We start from the raw sequence: 11,718 nt of genomic DNA, 5'->3' as shown, positions 1-11,718 counted from the left end.
CTCATTGACGATTCTGACGAGAAGGTGATGATCGATTGAAGAAGAACCAAACAGCGCTTGGCTGTGGCTGCTGGGGTAGAGCCGAGGTAGGCGCCCCGAAATTACAGCAGAGTTGGATTGAAATTGCAAAGAAACGCCAGGATCCGACATCCTCCTCATCAAAGTGGGAACAAATACCTCCCAAAAACAAAACCGACTAGCTATTTGTACAGGATATTCCCAGTTGCCATACCGTGGCGATGTAACGCCATAACCATATCCTTTAATAAATGCAGGACGCATATGCAAGAAGAGTTCATCAACAAGGGTGCACCAGGCATCCAAGAAAGGCCACGACAGGGCCAGACATCCACAGTGTCGACAAGACAGCGATCTCCAACCGCGTTTGCCGACAGTAATAAGTCAGCTGCAGTCTACAAGACGACAGCTTCAGACCAGCTGCATAAGCCACCGTCTTCGTTCAAGACGCGATCCATATCCTCTTTGGTCAGACGGACTAGGATCTCAAAGGGCGCTTCGGCATCGTTAGCTACATGCCTCCTCCTCGGGAGGAAGATAATGCCGCCGTCGCCGGGACCGTATGCTCGCCTGATGAACTCGGGTCGGCCCCCGAGGGAGTCCTCAGCCAAGTCGGTACCAGGAATGCCCCAACGGTAGTCAGCACCGAAGTTGAGCCAGGACGTCTGTAGCCGTCAGTATAGTGCGTTGTCAAGGGGAACCATGTTACGTACAATGTAGCAGTCAGATCCGAACCGCAGCGCCAGCGCGCATTCTGTGTCTTTGATCTCTTGCAGCCCTTTGAAGAAGGCAAAGTGACGGTCGATCCAGGCATTGTTCACACTCGTGATGGTATTCTTGATCTTCTTAATGACGTGAAGAATGGTTTTATCCGTTACACTGCATCTTCGTTAGCTAGGCTGACTACGACAGATAGGGGTAGCGCATAGTCTAGACTGTGATCATCGTGCAGGTATGCAGATGCGAGGCGCACGGATCGACAATCACAGGGTAAAAACAACTTACCATTCCTCAGATGTTAGGTCAGAGATCTCGGTTGTGCATTTCGAGAACAATGCACAGTTGCCGGTGTAGTCGGCACCGACCGGGGGCTGCCATCTCATGCGAAGATCGGTTGCGATTCCACAATTGGTCTGGACATAACCGTGCCTTGCTAGCCGAGCTGCTCTCGCGCGTGTAACATGCGTCCATACCAGAGCAGCAAGGACATTGCACAATGTGGGTGGCGATGACAGCGGGAAGTGCGGCCGCAGGCGTTCGCGATACTTGCGGACCCGCTCTGCAGGGAGAACAAACAGTCGTTGTGTGCACTCGGTGTCGTCTGGTAAGGTCTTCCTGTAACGGAAGGCGCCATCGCAGTAGCAGTCTGCTGTTGCGCTTTTCGCTCCACTGTACGACACACGCTCATCGAGCTTAGCTCGTAAGGAGGATTGGTAGTCGGCTATACTTAGGGGCACTATCGCGGTTAGCCAGACAATAGTCGATTGTCAGTGCGTGATGTTACCTGAATCCGAGTCCCTGGAACCATGCGTCTGTGCGACGTGAGAAACGTTTGCAGCGAGCGACTCCCAGAAAGTTGAGATGCCGTGAAAATCAAGCACGCTGTGGTGAATGTACACGCTCAGGACAAGGCCACCAGGAATGAAGCATGCTTGAATCCTCATGACCGGAGCATCACTCTGGTTGAAATCACAGAGGCCCTCACCATTGGCGGGAACACCTGGGTAGTTCGCAAAGTCATCCGGGAGAAACGTGGCACTCCTGAACGCGCTCGGAGGCATTCCGGTCTTTTTGAGTCTCTCGTAATGATGAGGGAAGTCGTCCATGACGATCAGCTTGGCCGCAAAAAGGCCTTTCGTCGCTTCTCGACCCGTGACATCAACTGGATACTCAAGCTGGAGTCTGCCGGAACCATCACCGGCTAGGCTCAGCATCCCAGCGAGGAATGGGAACTTTTGAATTGTGAGGCGCAGTCCGGCGTCGAGAGCGTGGATGGCCGCCTCGGCGTTGTTCTGATCTGGGAACTGTACAAACTTTCGTCAGCGTGCTTTCGTCCTGACGGACAAGGGGCTTACAGGGAAGATGCATAGTGTTTGTGTGTACACTCGAACTGCGTTTTGGTCGAGGAAAGACAGGTGGAACGACCTGAGATCCTCGGCGGGTGGAGATTCTGCTTTGACGATCATGTTGGTACGAATCACGATAATATGCTAGCGTCAGAATTGCGCGTTATTAGAAAGAGGTTTAAGGACATATCCGGGGCCTGCCGCGCTTAGTATATATACCAAGAGAGGGAACAGTCACACATACCGTGAGCTTGGGGGGTTGACAATGAGACCTTGCGGTGAAGGGGGAAACAAACACGCACGAAGACCACGAGAGCAGTCACCGCAAGGTCCCTTTGTCGAACCTGTGTGACGGCTAGGCCGCGTTGACCGAGACGTTTGGCACACGGCCCGAATGCGCTAACAACAATTGCCATTCCATTTTGGTACGATGGCGGTGCCATCGTCGGGCTCCAAGCCGCATCCCCGTGCAAGCTTCGTTCAGACAGGGGTCCCGGGTCACACCCGGCGCCCAACGTTCAGCGCCCCGTCTTCCCCGTCCGCCTTATGATTTCACGGTTCCTGAACCAAATGCTGCGGATGCGGGCAACGTGCTTCCGCTTGTGGGAACGTTCCAGCTTGCGTCCCCACCAACCCGGATGCAATGGGCAAGGGCTTGATCAACACCGGCTACCCACCGAGCAAAACCGTTGTTGCGGGCCTGAGGCGGCTGACAATTCAAAAGCAAGCCATCCCCTCCCGCAGGTTGCTGCGCGACGTCCCGGGAGGACAAGGCGGTGCAGTAGTCTTTTGTTTGCCCTCTTCTGTTCTTGGCCAGGCTGACGCTCAAATAGGCTCGGCGTTCGACGCTGGCATGCTGAAGCAGGCTCGAAGACAAATGCAGGGCCCGTCACGCCATGCAAAACAGTCGTATTGGTCGGCAACGCGGCGACTAATGAGGCGACGCCACCATCTCATCACCAAAGATAGCCGCTGTGTTGCCCATTGCATAGCAAGCGCGTACTGGTCAATAATCAAGGCAGCAGGCAGACATGTTGCGCTTCTTGCTTATGCAAGGCAACGCAAAGTTCCCACCATCCAGGTGGTCGGAAAGGGCACTTCTGTGTTTTGATTCTGAAACGGAAGGTACAACGCACTCGAATGTGGGTTTGTGTCGTCTGAAACAGCGTAATCGCCGCGTAGCGGTGAACATTTTACCAGCCCCAGAAGACTTGGGCCACATTGTAAGCAGCTATGCGTCATAGTTGCACGCGCATCGACCAGACACGTTGCAAGTGGAGTTCGCGAGTTTCGGCCAGGACCCAATGTGCCTGCCAACAGCCAACTCAACGCCGGAACAAAACGACAAATCGAAGATGCAGCCAAAGCCTGCGCGCTGTATGGTGGAAGCTGTCAGGGCGATGGTCGCGATTTGAAAGAAGTAAGCGCCACGTAGCGTATTCACATCGCGTGCAACTTTCGGACTCCAATGAACGAGAGATCGCTTTACCGTATTGATGCACGTCGGCGAGACGCTTGACGGCGACTGGTAGGTACGCACATGCGTTGGTTTGTCCTGTATGCACAGCTGAGGTACAGGCGCAGGAGTGTTGCGGCAGAGCATTGCATGCAAACAGGTCCACAGACGCAGCAAAACGAAGATCCGTCTTTGTTTGGATGACCGATACAGCTCGAGCGACATGAATGGCCGGGTAGCCTTCCGTGTCTCTGGGGCCATGTGGATGGAATGGGACGGACCATCCGGCTGCGGACCGCAGTATCAGGCAGAAGGCTTGTCTGACGTTGTTCACCGGTCCGGAGTCATGAGTCCCTCGAGTAATCTTCTGGAACAGTGAGGCATTGGGCTGCTTCGAGAACGCACTCTTCGGCGGCTCAACCGAACCCTGCGATTCGCGACCATCGCTTCTAGAAGTAGTGTTGGCAGACTGTGAGGGCACATCGAAAATGCTTGGGTTGCAAACACAAAGCCAGCACTTTTTAAGACCTGTTTCGAGATCTCGCACTATCTCTCGTACTGACCGACAACGTAGCTTCGAGTCGTGAGTGGACGAGGGCGATTTGCAGGTGGTACCTTTGCTCGCGACACTCCGATGATGCGATCGGCGCAGCCGTCGAACACTACTGGAAACCAGCTGTCAAGACTGAAAAGTCAATATCGTCGAAAACGATTGACTGTATGAGTGTTGCGTGGTTGTCGCGCATGTTCACGGCGTGCATGTGTTAGCGCCGGGAGCGAGTAATGGCTGCGGGGTAGAGTTGGGGAGCCCCGCGACAGCAAAGAGCCTCCAGAAAATACCGATGTTTGCCATGGGACTAGCATGACAACTCAAATCGATTCGGCTCTTTGCGTGCCTAGGTATGTACTGCGTTAATGTAATCACAAAGTCTGGATCTCCGATCGAGGCTTGCCTGTAAACTTCAAGTAGCCCGATGGCCCTCAAACATAGGTAGGTTTGTCCAAGATGGAGGACCGTTCGTTCATGGTCCCGAAACATGATGGCTACAACGTGTTTCCAAATACCGTACGTGGCCTGAGTTGGTAATCGACTGCAGCTGACTCTAGCAGCCGTTGTTCAGCCGACTACTGCGATACGCAAGTCGGAGACCTGCGCGCATAGCGATCGATGATGTACGATCCAAGCATCAAAGGACACACATCGAGTTGCTCTCCGATGTGTTGGCGTTGCGCGAGGTAGTTTCAAACACGCTGGATCCTGTGATCTTGACAGCCCTAGATCAACGAGATGAGGTATATATTGCGATAGTAGCGGCCGGTGGTTATGAATATACAGTTGCAATGCTCACTGTACTTTCCTTGGGTGCAGCAGCTGTACCTATAACACCGGCGCTTCCTGTAGAAGAAGCAGCATACTTTATCGAGAAGTCTCAGGCTTCAATAGTCCTTGTAAGCTCGATGGACCTCGAGAAGTGCTGTGCACTCGAGAAGCGGATCGCGGCTACCAGTAACGCCAATTTTCGCGGAATCCCAATCGGTTCATGTATCTACGCACCAACACTGGATCCATCGGACATCTTGATCTCTTCAGATCGAGCGCTAGAGGAGAATGCACCGGGAGTCGTCATCTTTACAAGCGGGACAACTGGTCCTCCAAAGGGCGCTGTCATGCGCAGATCGTTTGTGTTTGACTGCGCACTGTCGGTTGCGGACCACTATAGGCTCACAGAGGATGACGTGATGCTCCATGTCCTCCCCGTACATCACGCAACCGGTGTGGGAATCAACTTTTTCCCGTTCCTGATATCTGGCAGCCGCATAGAATTTCGGAGTGGTGGTTTCGATGAAGTTTGGATGTGGGAGAGATGGAAGCAAGGCGCGACTAACCCTCGAAGACGGTTGACATTCTTTTCGGGCGTTCCGACCATATACATGCGGATGCGGCGGCACTATCAACGCCATTTAGTCAAGCTGCCGTCAGAAGATCTGGCAAAATACATTGCTGGGGCGCGACAGTTTCGGGCATGCCTCTGTGGAACATCGGCGTTACCACAGCCACTGAACGAGTTCTGGACCTCACTCATGCAGAAGAGAATAGTGCAGAGATATGGTGCTACTGAGTTCGGTGCTATCTTCAAAGTTCGTTTGGACGACAAGAAGGTTCCGGATGGATCTGTCGGTCAAGTCGCAAGTGGCATTGACGTGAAACTATCAGACGGTGATGAGGGTGAAGTCCTGGTGAAGAGCCCAGTAAGCGAGCTAGATACTGCATTTGAACTTTTGCTGACCATCTTAGCACATGTTCTCCAAGTACCTGCAAGATCCTGAGGCTACTGCGAAAGCTCACGACGAGGATGGTTACTTTCGTACCGGCGATATAGCGCGAAGAGAAGATACCTATTACTATATCGTCGGGCGAGCATCCTTGGACATTATCAAGTCTGGAGGGTACAAGATCTCTGCCCTGGACATTGAGCGCGAGCTACTCGGACTACCGTACATATCCGAAGTCATGGTTGTGGGCGTCGCTGACGAAGAATTTGGGCAAAGGGTGGCTGCAGTGATATCACTGCAGGAGGAAGAGCTGACTGACTCCTTCTTCGAAACATATGGCAATGCTGATTATGTCCTCACCATTGAAGACCTACGCAGAGATCTGCGTGAAAGATTAGCGGGATATAAGCTACCGACGCTGTTACGCATCACACCTGGAGAGCTCCCAAAGACGGCGACTGGCAAAGTGCAAAAGAAGATCTTAGGTCCGCAGTTCTTTCCGGCTGACTACGAGACGTGCTCAGAGGTGCAACAGTGGCTTTTTCCAAGCATACAATTGGCGAAACTGTAATTGAGGTGTGACCACTCCAAGCTAAGATGACAACATTCGTGTCATTGTCAAGAAGCGGTTGAAAGGGATGAGTGATAGTGGTGCTGGACACGGGGTGACACAAGTCCGTCAAGGCGAATACTACCCTAGTATGGAGGCTTTATGCAAGTCACTTCCACGGTCGTTCCTGCTGGAGAGGGCTGAGGATTCGCCTCGCTCAACTCAAACAAACCGCTTTTTGACAGTCAAGATTCACGTCTTTCACGAGCTTCATCTCACTACGTTCCGCGACAAGTATTAAAGCTTGAACACGTACCTTGAGTGCGAGTATATATACCGTAACTACATGATTATGATATCTTGGCATAATACCAATATACGGGCTCATACGGTATCCAAGCAACTTCGACACAATTTGTTGACAGGTATTGTTCTCCTTCACCCAAACATCAACGCCGGCCTCCTTCTCACCCTCAACTTGTACAAAGTATACCATCTCGTACCACCTGCCGTACCCCAAGCTGACTGTGTTCCAGGTTTTACGCAGTAAAGCACATTGGAACATCTATGCCGGATCTAGACTCAGATAGCACATCTGATCGTGACCAGCTGCAAGTCCTATGGCTAAGATGGCTGACGTACATTATCCGCTTGCGCACCGACGTTGCCTGTATCCACAGCTTCTACTGAGTCTCTTATCCGCGTGCCTTATCCGCGTGGTGGATCGCGCAAGCAGAGCGGGAAAAATCGGCGAAGGTGCGACGGAGTTAATTTTTGCTTCGGCCCTTATCGCCTTCAATTACATTGTTCGCCAGCTTCAACCCCGCTTGCATGCCAAATAACGTCAGGAAGCACACCATTGAGCTCTGCTATTGGTCGACTACATCCAGTGCTTCCGACAGCTACCCCACCAGCTGTACACGCACAAAGACAACTTGCGCCCACCGTCGTGCCCCTCGATCCATTCAAGCTTTCAGAGATACAAGAATATACTGACCAGCAAACCCGCAAGATGTCCTGCGAAAACTGCAAAACCGGCTTCAAGTGGAACGGCACGACCACTGGCAAGGAGACCACGCTCAACAGCTCAAAGGCCTACGTTGTTGGCGATTCGAAGGATGCTGCTGTCCTAATCGTGACCGACGTCTTTGGTTGGACCCTCCCAAACATCCGCCTGATTGCCGACAGTTTCGCGAAGGAGTCGCAGGCAACCGTCTACGTCCCTGACCTGTAAGCTCTACCCTTGTACCTAGGTAGCGACTCGCAGACCCTGACCCAGCATCTCACAGGTTCGAAGGCGAAGTCGTCGCTCCTGATGCACTTTCCAACCCAGGGTCATTCGACCTCCCGGCCTTCCTCGGCCGTCACAGCAAGGAGAACCGTTGGGCGCAGATCAAGGAGTACGCCCAAACCCTGAAGAAGCAGCACAAGAAGGTCGTTGCGATCGGCTACTGCTACGGAGCATGGGCATGCTTCAAGCTCGGAGCCGACCCCCAGCTCATCGACGCATTCTCCGTGGCACACCCTTCCCTGATCGAGAAGGCCGAAATCGATGCGGTCAAGGTCCCTATTCAGATTATCGCGCCCGAGCATGACTTTGCATTCACCGAGGAACTCAAGAAGTACACGCTCGAGAAGCTGCCGCAGCTGAATGTACCCTGGGAGTACGTCCACTTTCCCGGTATGCAGCACGGCTTTGCGGCGCGTGGTGACCCCTCCGTTGAGGCACAGAAGAATGCGCTGGAGAAGGCGAGGAGGGACGCTGTTTCCTTCTTCAACGAGTACCTGCACTAGGACCTCAGCCCGTAAGAGCTAGATATTAATTCTACGATTTGACGACACATTGCTTTCTCTTGATATCTTGTCAATCATTGATTGAGTCTGAAGCAGAATGAGTTGACGTGCATACCTTGCACCTTCCTACCTATGAAGTAGCCGATAGAGCAGCCTTCTTTGACGTAAATAATTATACAGTAGCCGTGCGAAGCTAGCGCGTACACGACGCGTCGGTCTTCACATGTGCGCCTCAAAGTAGCACAGCGGGAGGATCATGATCTGAGGTGGGGATTGAACTCCGCCAGCAGTGCAAGCTACCACACAGCACCTCACATACCTCGTAAAAGATCCGGTGCAGCGGTGTGGCTGATTGAGGTGCTATATTTCTCCTTGCACAGAACAAATACGGCGAGTGATGACGAATTCCCTACCCCCAGCCACGGCTTCTGACAGATTAGGGATCCTAGATAATTCCACGTGTTGTTCAAATCAGGCCACCACAATCCACCCTTACCGACACCACCCACCTGCCCCTATTGTGGACGATGTCCATACAAAGCAAGTCGTCATGCAGTCGCTTCTCCAAAGTCTCCACACGGGTGCGGCGTCCGGACTTCGAATGACGGGCTCCGCAGAGTACAAAGGGCCTCATTGTTTCATTTTTCATGCAGCAAACAACAACGTGATACGACAAGGAAAGACGGTTGATGGCTGCACGCATAAGTGCTACCTAGCGTTTCGAGGACCATCACAAGGCTCGCCTAGTGTTTGCGGTTGGCAGTATATGATAGGAAGCCGACCGAATTCAAGGTCGTACAGTACTCAACATTCTCAGTTGCACAGGCATCTAATCGTACACCGCTATGCATTTCTCGACTACAGTTATCGTCGGTATCTTGGCAGCCCTTGCATCAGCTCGTGCGATCGAGCGGCGTGCGAATGACAAACCTGTGTAAGTCAGACGATACGATTACAGGAACATTCCTTAACGGCTGTTACATAGATTCGTCCACTACATGGTCGGTGATGCACACACTTAACAAGACATTGTCGATGCAAAGGCTCTTGACTTTGATGCGTTTGCTCTCAACTACGGTTGGTTCGTTTTTCCCTCAAGTGACCCACACTAAAGGTGTTTACAGATCAATATGCTTACTGGTCCAACAACACTGTTAAATCTCTATTGTAGAATGCCGACGACCTTGGTTGTTTCCACCTTTGGCTGCGACAACGTGCCGGATTCTCAATTGCACTAATCTGACTTAGGTGACTGATTCTGCATCGTTGTGCAATTATAACTTCCAGGTTCGGGGTCTTTCAAGCTGATTATGGCGGCGCAAACAGAGAAAGCAGGATGCAGTTAGGAAGCCTATGACGACACCGTCGGCCCTACGAAGTATTAAGCGAAATTAGACTTGTCTGGTTACATAAGACCCACATATTGCCACGTTTGCCGAAGCAGACAGGAACGTTGCCTACCAAATACTTCGTAGCTGAAGTCCATATCCGATATCTGAGCATGGCATCAGCAGGAGAAAATAATATGCCCAAAATCGAAGAAACTTGTTTACAAGTGCCGCGCTGTGCCACTTACGAAGAGCTAGGCAATGACTTGTTCAAGCTGACCTTGACGGAAGAGAACAAAGCCGAGGTCTTCGAGTATGGACTCGTGAAGCTCAATGGAAATCAGGAAGAAGCAGCGACCATACTGCATCATCTCAAGCGATGGAGCCCATCTGTCGGGTCATTATTCATGCCACGATCTGCATCTACTATACTCAGTTCACCCTTTCGTCTCGTCTACCCAAATGCTGACCTACCGTCATTCAATGAGACTGGGTTATATGTGCGTCAGTACATGGCTGTGTCGTACTGTTGGCGTTCCGAGCAATTCCTGCCCAAGGGCTATGAGAGATACGGCAGCTGGCCCATCAGCAAGCCATTCGTTGACGCTATTATCGGCGAGAAGAATCATCCTCGTGTGGGCATCTGGATGGATCAGCTCTGTATCGACCAAGAATCGTTGATCGACAAGCACAAGTCTGTTGCAGCAATGGACGTCATCTACCGATCCTGCATCCGTCTTCTCGTGTTGCTTGAGGATGTGTTTCTAGACGAGCAAGAGGCGGCGTTGCACCTGAAGTATGATCCCACGAAATCATATGATCCAGCGTGGAGGCCATCCACGGATGAAAGAGTCGTTCTGCAAAGCTTCGACGACAAAGTCAACGCGGCGAGATGGTGGCAACGTGCGTGGTGCTTCCACGAATTCAATGTCAACGAGCCATGGGGTGACAGGAGGCAGAATCACGAGATTCATAATGCTACTTTCATAATGAACGGGCCAAACGGCTCGACAGTGAAGATGAAGTGGTGGACCCTGTGCCATATCATGGGATTGGCTGCACCTGATTCGATAGGTCAGGAGATCTTTGTCCCCATCGATGCTGGGGATCGCGAGCCAGGGTACAGAGGCAGTCTCATGGCCAGACACAATGCTGTGAGTAGAAAGGGGTGCATGCTCTTGGAAGACAAGATGAGCATCATGATCAACATGTCCGGACTTGCACTTGCGTATCAGGGACAGACAATGAGAAGTCAAGATGAACTTCAATACATCAGTTCTTTGCTAGCTCTTGCAGCCGGAGAGAAATATCCACTCACGATGTTCAACAGCCAAGCGATACCCAAGCTGCTCGACAAACCTTCGTGGTTTCAGCGTCACAGCGTCGACGAGATAGCGATTCCAAGGTTTAAGCGAGGAAGTTTACACAGTATTCATCGGATCACTGAGCAAGAGATAGAACTAGACGTGATTCTCCTTCCGCACCCTATCACATGGACACGCGTGCAAGATGCGGATCTTGTACCGACATACAAGATATTCCCAAGCACCATAGCTACTACACGTATAGCTACTTACGGACCTGTGAACGAGTCCCTCACAACAGCCAGCCGACCAGACGCAGAACTCGACGGCCCGCGTCGCAGATTCCTCGCTAGCTGTATCTTGAATGGATACGACTTCACCGCCAGACTCTGGAAGCAACTAGAGCAAGACGTGGTAGGGCCAAACTACAACCTGGGCCTGTTTAAAGACCTAGCACCCAACCCATCCCTTACCTCTGCTGCGCAAGAACTTATTGTTCAGCTTCTGCCAGTCACAACATTACTAGGCATTACAGCACCTGCCATCTTCACCCTTGGAGATGCACACATGTTCATCACGTGGCTCACAGACCCGCGCTCCATGTACTACATCGGCGTCTATGCTTACCATCTCGATTGTGATGGAAAAAATGCATTTACTACCGGTGCGGCGGTCAATGCAAATTTCCATGATGGGCCTATGGAAGAATTGAGGGCAGCTGTACCGACTGATCTATTGGATGCAACATGCATTCCTTTGAGGGTGTGGATACTACGGCGGTCAAAGACAGAAGATGCTGTAGACAAATACAGACTTGTAGGGAAGGCGATGCTGCTTGGTGAGCCAGATTTGAGAACTTTGGCTGAGGGGAGTGACGGGAAGGGTGAAGCAGTAGTAAGGTTACAGAGGGTGATCGTTGGTGGTTGAC

The 11,718-nt window shown here is 51.9% G+C and overlaps 4 protein-coding genes across 4 annotated transcripts; 3 read left to right on the top strand and 1 right to left on the bottom strand.

Annotated features, from left to right (window-relative positions):
* Positions 1-210: 210 nt before the first annotated feature.
* Positions 211-2,624, bottom strand: C7974DRAFT_139873 (trichothecene 3-O-acetyltransferase-like protein). The gene is made up of 6 exons (XM_046135566.1): positions 2,329-2,624; positions 2,094-2,281; positions 1,523-2,042; positions 1,024-1,474; positions 732-897; positions 211-683 (listed from the first exon to the last, which is right to left on the bottom strand). The coding sequence occupies exons 2-6, from the start codon at positions 2,202-2,204 to the stop codon at positions 414-416; spliced, it is 1,518 nt and encodes a 505-aa protein (XP_046000894.1). The 5' UTR covers positions 2,205-2,281; positions 2,329-2,624; the 3' UTR covers positions 211-413.
* A 1,922-nt stretch (positions 2,625-4,546) lies between these two features.
* Positions 4,547-6,385, top strand: C7974DRAFT_432291 (uncharacterized protein; the record flags this gene model as incomplete). The annotated part of the gene is made up of 3 exons (XM_046144842.1): positions 4,547-4,606; positions 4,651-5,790; positions 5,837-6,385. The coding sequence occupies 3 exons, from the start codon at positions 4,547-4,549 to the stop codon at positions 6,383-6,385; spliced, it is 1,749 nt and encodes a 582-aa protein (XP_046000893.1).
* An 802-nt stretch (positions 6,386-7,187) lies between these two features.
* Positions 7,188-8,195, top strand: C7974DRAFT_139862 (dienelactone hydrolase). The gene is made up of 2 exons (XM_046135565.1): positions 7,188-7,594; positions 7,654-8,195. The coding sequence occupies exons 1-2, from the start codon at positions 7,377-7,379 to the stop codon at positions 8,156-8,158; spliced, it is 723 nt and encodes a 240-aa protein (XP_046000892.1). The 5' UTR covers positions 7,188-7,376; the 3' UTR covers positions 8,159-8,195.
* A 1,488-nt stretch (positions 8,196-9,683) lies between these two features.
* C7974DRAFT_305305 (uncharacterized protein) lies at positions 9,684-11,717 on the top strand (the record flags this gene model as incomplete). Its single annotated transcript, XM_046138023.1, has 1 exon — positions 9,684-11,717. One exon carries the CDS (start codon positions 9,684-9,686, stop codon positions 11,715-11,717), a length of 2,034 nt encoding a protein of 677 aa, XP_046000891.1.
* Between the last annotated feature and the right edge of the window lies 1 nt (position 11,718).

The sequence above is a fragment of the Boeremia exigua genome (genome assembly GCF_020726555.1).
Source record: "Boeremia exigua strain MPI-SDFR-AT-0100 chromosome Unknown C7974scaffold_3, whole genome shotgun sequence".
Classification (NCBI taxonomy): Eukaryota; Fungi; Ascomycota; class Dothideomycetes; order Pleosporales; family Didymellaceae; genus Boeremia; species Boeremia exigua.
This window is presented reverse-complemented; position numbering and strand designations above follow the sequence as displayed.

What these genes read in the sequence shown, in the direction of transcription:
- C7974DRAFT_139873 (XM_046135566.1), bottom strand. Translation starts at nt 2,204, where the DNA reads ATGATCGTCAAAGCAGAATCTCCACCCGCCGAGGATCTCAGGTCGTTC. An exon ending in TTCCAGGGACTCGGATTCAG is followed by an intron (nt 1,475 to 1,522) that starts GTAACATCACGC and finishes TAACCGCGATAG; the next exon opens with TGCCCCTAAGTATAGCCGAC. An exon ending in GACCTAACATCTGAGGAATG is followed by an intron (nt 898 to 1,023) that starts GTAAGTTGTTTT and finishes ACGAAGATGCAG; the next exon opens with TGTAACGGATAAAACCATTC.
- C7974DRAFT_139862 (XM_046135565.1), top strand. Translation starts at nt 7,377, where the DNA reads ATGTCCTGCGAAAACTGCAAAACCGGCTTCAAGTGGAACGGCACGACC. An exon ending in ACCGTCTACGTCCCTGACCT is followed by an intron (nt 7,595 to 7,653) that starts GTAAGCTCTACC and finishes AGCATCTCACAG; the next exon opens with GTTCGAAGGCGAAGTCGTCG.